General features: G+C 75.7%; 1 protein-coding gene across 1 annotated transcript; it reads left to right on the plus strand.

Annotated features, from left to right (window-relative positions):
- Nucleotides 1-2,000: 2,000 nt before the first annotated feature.
- PCOLCE (procollagen C-endopeptidase enhancer) lies at nucleotides 2,001-8,066 on the plus strand. Its single transcript, XM_044417145.1, has 9 exons — nucleotides 2,001-2,116; nucleotides 2,794-2,902; nucleotides 3,392-3,653; nucleotides 5,537-5,661; nucleotides 5,831-5,967; nucleotides 6,133-6,425; nucleotides 6,664-6,735; nucleotides 6,944-7,114; nucleotides 7,656-8,066. The coding sequence occupies exons 1-9, from the start codon at nucleotides 2,001-2,003 to the stop codon at nucleotides 7,814-7,816; spliced, it is 1,446 nt and encodes a 481-aa protein (XP_044273080.1). The 3' UTR covers nucleotides 7,817-8,066.
- The last annotated feature ends 1,415 nt before the right edge of the window (nucleotides 8,067-9,481 follow it).

Below are 9,481 nucleotides of genomic sequence, written 5' to 3' on the forward strand. Positions count from 1 at the left end.
TTTCTTCGACTGGAGGGTCACGCAGCCTCGCAGGGCTGGGGAGCCGCTGAGGCCGGGCAGTGGCAGCGCAATGCCCGCCCCAGCCCCGAGCGCTTCGAAGGGGGCGGCACGGGAATCAAGAGCAGCCCCTCCTGCAGGAGGCACCCCACCTACACGCAGGTGGTGGGCAGTGCGATGGCCCCCCGAAGGCGGGCTGGGAGGGGGCTCCCACGTTCCCACGCCCCGGCCAGGTGGGTGGGGCTCTTCTGCCGGCTGGATCTGGCCTGGCGTGGCGAGCAGGCCTGCGGGGGAGGGGCACCATCGTGCCCCTTGCTGTGCCAGGGTGTCCAGAGGGGGTCCTGCTGCCCGCCCCACTTCCACCAGCTCGGGGTCACCCCTGGCCCCAGCCCTCTGCCCACCTGTGCTGGGGAGCTCTGCCCCAGCCGGGGAGGCCCCGCTTGGGGTGGGGGCAGCTCTCACCAGGGGTCGGAGCAGCTGCGACTTCTGCAGGCAGGAGGGACGAGGGGGAGGCGCCGTGGAGGGACGGGCACGGCCTGGGGAGCGGGAGGGGCAGGTCGCCGGCAGCATCCGGCGCGCACCCTCGGGACACGACTCCGGTTGCCTGCGGGGCCGCCAGAACGGGGAACGGGGCCCTGTGCGTCGGGCGGCGCCTTGAACCCGCGGGTGGCGACCTCGCGCTCGGCGCTCCTTGGACCAGCCCGGCACAACACGTTTCCGTGACTGCGGGGGCACCGGAAAGGGAGGAGGCGAAGCGCGCGGCCGTGGGCGCGCTCGGCTTGCCGAAGGGCCCGGTTCCCGCGGGAGCTGGGCGCCAGGAAGACCGCCGAGGGGCGCGGGGCGTCCGTCCAGCGGTTGGCCCCGCCGGGCCGAGCGCTTCGGGGACGCCCCCACATTCAAAGCCGGGAGGGCAGCCAGAGCAGGCGGGCGGCGCCCGAGCCCGGGAGAGCGGAGCCCGCGGAGGAAATGCGGCTCACCCGGCCCGGGAAGCAGGCCGGGCTCCGGGCGATGCTCGAGCGGGCCGTCCCGCTGCAGCGGCGGCAGGCGCCCCCCGCGCTCGCGAGAGGCCTCGCCCGGAGCCTGCTCGGAGCGGCGGGGCTCGCTGCCCTCGAACGCGCCCGCGGACGGGGGCGGAGGAAAGTGGCCGGCGCGCGCGGGGTCAGCCCCCGGCCCGGAGAGGGCGAGGGGAGGGCCCGTCCGCCGAAGCGAGGAGCCCCTGCCCTGGCCCGCCCGCCGAAGCGAGGAGCCCCTGCCCTGGCCCGCCCGGTGCGCGCGGACGCGGCTGAGCCGGGAGCCCCGACGGCGCCCCCGCCCCGTGGGCCCAGCCGTCGTGCGTCAGCCACGGTGGGCGGGACTCCGCCGTGCGGCCAGGCCCCGTTCCCTGCAGGGGGGAGCGACGACGGACGGGGAGGGCAGAACCCGTGATTCCCCGGCCGGCCTACAAAGCCCAGCATCCCGTGCCAGCACAACAGCGTGGGACCTGCACTACCGCACATCCGGAGGGCGGCTGGGCAGGAAGAGGGCCCGACCCCTCCGGGTCTCGTGGGGGGCGGCAGGCGCCCGCTTGACCCCGTGAGGCAGGGAGACCGAGAGGGGTCCGCAGGGGCCCTGCCGGACGCTGGAACCAGGCGGTCCTCCACCTGATCCGGCAGCCTGCGAGGGACGGGGGCGGCGGGGCTAACGCCCTCTCTCGAAGCCCAGGCGCAGGGCACACTGCACATGCTCGGTGGCGCTCTGTCCCGCCTGGTCCGCCTGACTCTGCCTGCAGGCGGCCGCTGCGGCGCTCTCCCCCGAGCCGGCCCTTGCCCGCGGCGGGGACCTCTCCGCCCGCCCCGCGCCGCGGCCACGTCCTCTCCGCCCCCCCGCGCGCCCGCCCGCGTCCCTCCCACCCGGCCCTCCAGCTGCTCTTAAGCGCGGCGGAGCGAGGCAGTAGCCCCACTTCTCCAGCCGCCCGAGGCGCTCCCCCGTCCCGTCCCGGCTGCTCCCGCCCGCGAAGCGAGAGGATGGGCTCGTTCCACCCGGCGCTGCTGCTGCCGCTGCTGCTGCCGCTGCTGCTGCCGCTGCTGCCCTGGAGCAGCGCGCAGGCCCCCTCGGCCGCCCCGGCCACCAACCACACCAGGTAGCCCCCAGCCCGCCGAGCCCTTCCACGCCGTCCCGCGGCCGCGCGTTCTGCGCCCGCCCGCCCCGCTCGCCGCGCCGTCCCGTCCCGTCCCCTCCCGCGACCTGCCCTCGCCACGCGCGGACCGGCCGCGCTCCCGGCCGCCTCGCCGTCGAGCCCGCCGCCCGCCGCCCCCTCCTCGCCCTGCCACGTCCCGCAGATCCGCCACTCCCGGCCAGGCGGGCGCCCCGAGGCTGCTGCCTCTGCTTTCTGCCGCCGCGCCGACCTTGGCCCGCCGCGCGCTCTCCGCACATCTGGAAGGCTTTAGCGGAGCGGCCGCGGCCGCCAGAGCGCGGACGAGCCAAGCGGATTCCCAGAATTCTTGGGCAGGGTGTCGGGGGAGCGGGGGCGGGGCGGGGCGGGCGGGCCCGAGCCGAGCGGGGCGCCGCTGCCCGCTGCCCGCCGGGCCTCCAGCCCAGGCTCGGGGGGCGGCGGCGCCCCCTCGTCGCTGCTGCTGGCGCCCCGGCCGCCCGGCCATCCGGGCACGAGCAGGGCAGGAGGTCGCGGCCGGCAGCCTCCCCCTCCTGGCCTCCCACAGCCCCGCGGGAGCACAGGGCCCGCCTCCAGGGGCAGCTCCGGGGCCCCGCGGCAGCGCCCGCCCCGCTCCCTCCCGACCCACCGCACCGCCCTCTCCCCAGGCCAGTCTTCCTGTGCGGGGGCGAGCACACCGCGGACAACGGCTACGTCGCCAGCGAGGGCTTCCCCAACCACTACCCGCCGAGCAAGACGTGCACCTGGACGATCACGGTAACGGGCGCAGCCCTCCCGCTTCCCGGCCCGGCCCACGTCCCCCCTTCTCCTGCCCGGCCTCGGCGCCCCGTCCTTGGAAGGAGTCTGCAGCGCTGTGCGCAAAAAGCCGTTGGGCAATCCAGGCCGGCGCGCCAGAGAGAGCCCGGGCCGGAAACATGACGAATCTGGCGCGCTGCTAACTCGCCAAGAGGATCCGTGGCCGCGCAGAGACGGGCCAGTGCCTGGAAAGCGGGCAGCGCGTCTCCATCCCGGGCGGCCGCTCTGCCGGGAGAGCCGGGCTCCCGGGGGCTGCCAGTGCGGCGAGGGCTCCCTTCCCTCCGCACGCCGGGGGGGGGGGGGCGTTCCTGGCTCCTCGAGCGTGGGAACAGCCCCGGGGCGCTGGCGCACACGGGCGAGGGCGGCCCGCCGGGCGGGGTCCCGCACGCGCAGCCGCCCGCACGGTCCCCCCGGCCGTGCCGCTCACCGCTCTGCTCCGCTCCCCTGCAGGTGCCCGAGGGCCAGGTCGTCATGCTGTCCTTCAGGGTCTTCGACCTGGAGCCGGACTCCACCTGCCGCTACGACTACCTGGACGTGTACAACGGGCACACGGCCGTCGAGGGGCAGCGCCTGGGCCGCTTCTGCGGCACCTTCCGCCCCGGGGCCCTGCTCTCCACCAGCAACAGGATGCTGCTGCAGATGGTGTCGGACGAGGGCACCGGCGGGAGGGGCTTCCTGGTGTGGTTCAGCGGGGGGCTCCCGCACGTGGACGGTGAGAGGCCCGCGGGCGCGGGAGGCGCGAGCCCTTTCCCGGGCGCCCGGCCTTCCTCCCGGGGGCCGCGCGGCCCGCACTTCGGCAGAGAAAAGCCCCTGCGCCTCGACGCTGCGCGGAGGCCGACCCGCGCCAGAATGCGGATCGCGCGCCCCCCGGGGGCACGTGCCCCGGACTTGGGCAGCTGCGCGTCGCGAGCGCGAAAGCCCGGACGGAGCCCGCGGAGCATCGCGAACGCCGCGCCGCGCCCACCGGAGCCCCGGGCGGGCGGGCGGGCGGGCGGGCGCTCGAGCTGCAGGGCGGGCGCCTTGCCCAGCGGGAACCCCGGCGAAGCGGACGAGCGCGCCCCGGCCGCGAGAAGGGGAAGCGCGGGGGGCTGTCGCCGCGCCTCGGGAAGGGTCCGCCGCGCGGGGGGCGGGCGCGTCCCCGGGGGACAGGGCCAGCCACAGGGGCCGGGAGCCGCTCCCCCGGCCTCGCCCCCTCCTCCCCGTCCAGCGGGCGTGGGACAGCCGGGGGAAGCGCCCCGCCGGTCTGCTCGAGCGCGTCGACAAGGCCTTGCTCCGCGCCGGACGGGGCGCGATCAGCGCGGCTGCCCCGGGCAGCCCGCCCCCGGCGGGGCTGCCGTCCGGCCTGCCCCGCCGCGCCAAGCGCAGTGGGCAGTGGCGCGCCCGCCCCGCCGGCCCCGTCCCAACGCGCAGGACCTTCTTCCAGGGCGCCCAAAGAAACGGCGGAAATGGGGTGCCCCTCAGGTAGACCCCCGGGGGGCCTGGGAACCCTGGGACTATTGGGATGGTGAGTACAGGCCCGGCCCGCTGCCTGACGGACGCCCGGCCTGGCTTGGCTTTTCTTCGGAGGGGCGGACGACCTGCCTGAGGGCTGCTGCTGGCGCTCGGGGCGGGCGGGCGAGGCGGGGGCCTTCGCACTCCAGGCGGCTGCGAGCAGGCGGGGGGCGGCCCTTCCCCGCCGCCGCCGCCGCACGCTCGCCCGGCGCTCCCCCCAGCCCTGCTCGCCCCCTTCCGCGCTTCCTCCCGCAGCCCGTCATTAGCGGCCGCTCTGCCCCCCTGGGGGCCCGCCAGCCGCTCACCCCCCAGGCGGCCTGCAGAGCAAACAAGGCTTGAGACTGCCCGACGCCAGCCCAGTCCCCCCCCCGCCCTCGGCCGCGGCGCTTGTGCTCCGCAGTCCCGCCCTGGCGGCCGAAGGCCCCCCGCCCCCGCCCCCGCCCCCGGGCGCAGAGTTGGTGCATCTCGGAGCCCGGCTGGATGGACGCTCGGGGGGGCGCCCGCGGAGCGTGGGGGGCACGGGATGGGAGCGCCCCGCCTGCACCCGGGCAGGGGGCGTGCGCATGGGCGTGCGGCAGCGGCGGCGGCAGGGCAGGCAGGGCGGGTGGCGGAGCCCGGGGTCTCCTCCCCGCCTGCTCGGCTTGGAAGCGGCCGAGGTCCGCCTGCCTCTTGCATGCCTGTGCCGAGCATCGCCCGTGGCTGCGCATGGGGCTCGGGAGGGCCTTGTCCGCCGGGGGCTTGTGGCGCCACCGAGGCAGGCAGGGGGTCGCGTGCCCCCTTCGTCTGCCCCCACGGAGGTCTGCATGGGAGTTTCCCAGCAGGGATTCCTGCACAGACCCGCGCGCCGCCCGGGGAAGCTCGTGCCCGCATCGGCGGGGTCCCTCGCGTGGGTGTTGAGACGCCCGTGAGGGCGGAGGGGCCACCGGGCGCCCTGCTGTCCCTCCCCGGCCCCTCTGCTGGCCGAGAGGCCCGCCTGGCATGGACTCTGCACGGCACCCTGCCCTCCGTGCGCGAGGCTCCTCCATTGCTGCCCCCCCCGTGTGGGGCGCTCCTCCTCCGGGCCCCCACCCTCCGCTGACGCCCCTGCCACGGCCTCTTTTGCAGAGCACCAGTTCTGCGGCGGGAAACTCGAGAAGGCACAGGGCGCCCTCAAGACCCCCAACTGGCCTGAGAGCGACTACCCCCCGGGCATCAGCTGCTCCTGGCACATCATTGCCCCGAAGGGCAAGGTACGTCGCGAGGGGCCCGCCTGCCCTGAGCGCCACCGCCCCCTCCGCACCCCCTGCCCAGGCTTGCCTGGCGTCGGATCCGGGAGGGAAGGAGCCCCTCCGTTCCCCTCCCCCAGGGGGTGGGCCAGCAGCTGCAGGAAACGCTGGACCCCCCTCCCGCCCGGCACAGGTGATCGCGCTGACCTTCGGGAAGTTTGACGTGGAGCCCGACACCTACTGCCGCTACGACTACGTGGCCGTGTTCAACGGGGGCGACCAGGACGACTCGCGGCGCATCGGCAAGTTCTGCGGGGAGACCTCGCCCAGGTACGGCCGCGCTTTGTGGGGCTCTCCCGGCGGCCCCTGCCTTCCCAGGGCTCCCTGGGGATGCTTTCGTGCCCGTGAGGCCGCTTCCCGCCCGTGCACCCCATCCCGGGGCTGCGAGGGGCGCGAGGCGGGGGGGCTCCCAGACCGACCCTTCCTTCCCCGCAGCCTGCTCTACTCCGACGGGAACGAGATGCTGGTCCAGTTTGTCTCGGACCTCAGCGTGACGGCCGACGGCTTCGCTGCCTCCTACGAGGTGAAGGACCGCAAAGAGCTGGTGGACCCGGCAGGCTCCCCGCCCGCTGGCCCCATCTTCCCGGGCTCCAGGCCCACTCAGCCGGGCAGAACCCCCGTTGCGCCGAAGCCCAGGCCCGCCGGCAAGCCCACCAAGCCGACGCCGCTCCCCAAGCCGACGCGGAAGGCGACACCTGCCGCCGAGGGACCCACCGCGAGCAGCGCTGGTAGGAGGACCGGTGGAGGGCGCTGGGCCGGGAGGACGCGGGGGCTCTGCCCGCCCAGCCGGCCCCTCCCCCGGCTGCGCTCTGCTCCGAGGGCTGGGGGGCGTGTGGTCACCCCCTTGGCCACACGCCCAGCACCGCTTCCGAGATCTGGGGGGAGAGCCGGCCCTCCCAGTCTCTTCACGGGTCCTGGGGGGATGGTGCCTCGCGTCCGGTGCAACCTCCCCCTCTTCCTCCCCAGGCGCGACCACGTGCCCGAAGCGTTGTCAGCGGGCAGGAACGCTCCAGAGCAACTTCTGTGCCAGCGATTTTGGTGAGCCTCCTGGCAGCAGCTCGGCAAAGTGGGCGGGGGGGGGCAGTTCTCGGCTTCTGGAAGCAGGCTGGGTACTGGCCAGGGGGTGCCTTGGGGGACGGGGGGCAGGTCACCGGGCGGGCCCCAAGGGACGCAGACGCGGCGGGCCCTCCTGCCCCGGGGCCAAGCCCCACCTGCCCTTCAGTCTCCCCCTAACGCCCGTTTGCAGTGATCACGGGCACAGTGAAGACGGTCGTGCGCGGCGCCGGGTCCGGGGTCACCGCCGTGGTGACGCTGATGAACACGTACAAGGCTGGGGCCCTGCGCCTCCCTCCGGCCGGAAACGAGGCCACGCTCCGCCTGGACGTGCCCTGCAGGCAGTGCCCCATCCTCAAGAAAGGTGAGGACGGACACCCCCCCCCGGGCCGCCAGCCATGCTGGCTGGGAATGATGGGCACTGCAGTCCAACAGAGGTGGGGCGTGCGGCAGCCACGGTTAGAAAGGCCAGGATGATGGTGCCCCCCCAGGAAAGAAAGCAGCGGCCGGACCGAGCAGGGACTGGGCTTGGGCGGCTGGGGAGGGCGCTTCCCGTGCATGGCAGCCGGAAGAGCTGCGGGGAGATGGCGGCCCGAGCCAGCACAACGGGGCCAGGCGCCTGCTGAGCGGGCCCCTCTCCTTCCGAAGAGGCATGGGGAGCGGGGAGCGGGGGGGCGCTGGGCGATCGGGCCCCGCGCCCTCGGTGGCGGGGGCTCTCCGAGACATCGGGCTGCGACTCCGGCCATTCCTGCTCCAGGCCATCCCGACGGCCGGGCCGGGCCGGGCCGGGCCGGGCCGGGCAGCTCGAGGTGCTGGCCCCCGGCCCCGCCGGGCCATGAGCGGCCCCCTCCCCTCCCCGCCCCCTCCCCGCCCCCGCCTCACGGCTCCCCCCGCTCTCTCTGCAGGCGCCAGCTACGTCTTCATGGGCCAAGTGGCGGCCAGCGGCACGGGGCGGCTGCTGCCCAGCAGCTTCGTGGTGCCCTTCCGGCAGCCACAGCACCAGGCGCTCACCAACTTCGCCAAGCGGCCCTGTGCCGCCGCGCCAGCCGCCAGGAGCCGGGCCTGAGCCGCCCGCCGGGGGCCGCTCGGGGCCTGCGGAGACCACCCTCCTGCGCACTACGGACAGAGGCCATGTCGCTGCCCCGCCCGGCCGAGGGCCGGCAGCCTCCCCGCCCCTCGGAGAGCCCCGCCCGGCAGGGCCACGGAGGGCGGCCGTGTGGGGAGTGCCGCGGGCTCCCTGGGCCCCTCGCCGGGGGGGCCGCACACTCCCACGGGTCTTTGCGGGCTGTCCTCCCCCTTAAACGCTCTTGAAGGTATTTTTACACACGTGTGCCGGCCCCTCTTTCCTTGTTCCGACACGGCGACTCTTTGCCCTCGTTCCTAGCCTGCCCCACGGCCACAGGCTGCTGGGGGTCCCCCGACCTCACCCCCTTTGCGGGCTGGACGTCATGGAGCGCACGACTGCCGCACAGCCGGCTCGGTCCCTCCGATCCGCGTGCCCGCTGGATGCAGCACTCCAGTGCTCAGAACGGACACGGGGGGGCGGGGTGTCCCCAGCCTCAAAACAAACTGAATGGGCTCCTGGGGGAGGCTGTGAGTCCCACCGGGCCTCGGCCACTGCCACACCGCAGGGGTCCCTACTGGGAGGAGGCCGCTGAGCTCTGCTAAGCCCCAAAGGGTGGCCCCTCTGCCCACGGGGAGAGGAGCAGTCCTCGGCCTCCCCCCTGCAGGCCAGCCCTTCTGCGCTGCAGCCCGCCTTGTCCTGGGGGCAGGGAGGCGGGGAGAGCAGCCCCCCCTCCAAGCAGGGCCCCCCTTCCTGTGCCACCAGCCACGAGTCGCTTGCGTGGGTGCAAGCGACGCGGCAGCCCCTCCCGCAAGCCCCCCAGCCCCGCGACCGATGGGGCGGCGTCCATGCTGGCGGCAGCTCGGCGGCAGCCTTCGGGCTTGGCGATGCGCAGCTCTCGGCGCGGCCGCTCCTGCAGCCGATGCCCGGGAGAAGGCGCCGGTTCGAGGCGCTGGCTGAGCGGACACCGGCGGGCTTCGCCTTGCGCCAAGTTCGGGGTGGGGGGACCTTCTGAGCCGCCGTCGTGGCGCAAGAGCGCCCCCCCCCGGATGCGCCATGCCAAGCGAGGAGGCTCGGAGGGAGCCCCCGCGCCTCCCCAGCAGCGGCTCCAGGAATTTTCTGCTTCCTGGACGAAAGAGCGGATTGAATTTCCACCCACGCGGCGAGCGCGGCCAAGGGGAGGCCGCGCGCCCGGCCACGTCGCCGGGGCGTGAGGGCAGCGGCGCGGGGCTCCGGGCCCCCGTGGCCCTTCTGCGTGTGCGGGGGCTGGCGGCGGGGGCCCTCGGGGGCTCCAGCGCAGAGCGGAGCAAGGGCCTGCCGCCTCGCGCTCCTCCCGCCTCCCCCGCCGCCGCGCCGCGCCGGGGCGCCCTTCGCCTCCTGCCCGCGGCTGCACGGCGCCCCCCCAGCCGGCGCAGGCCCCTTCCCTCTAACCTCCCCGGCTCGCCCCGCTGCCAGCGTCGACGCGGCTTCTTCTCCGCCCTGGGACGGCTCACAGACGCCGCAGGGTGGCGGGCCAAAGTTCAGCGGGTGCAGCTCACACCCCACCCCAGCGAGCCGGAAGGCTCCCCAACTCACTGGTCGCAGCGCTCCTCCGAAGGCTGCGCTCCTCCCCGCCGGCACGCGGCGCCGCAGCCCGGCCCCGCTCGCCTGCGGCCCCCCGGCGGCGCT

Source organism: Varanus komodoensis, unplaced genomic scaffold, assembly GCF_004798865.1.
Source record: "Varanus komodoensis strain SLA01 unplaced genomic scaffold, ASM479886v1 scaffold87, whole genome shotgun sequence".
Taxonomy (NCBI): Eukaryota; Metazoa; Chordata; class Lepidosauria; order Squamata; family Varanidae; genus Varanus; species Varanus komodoensis.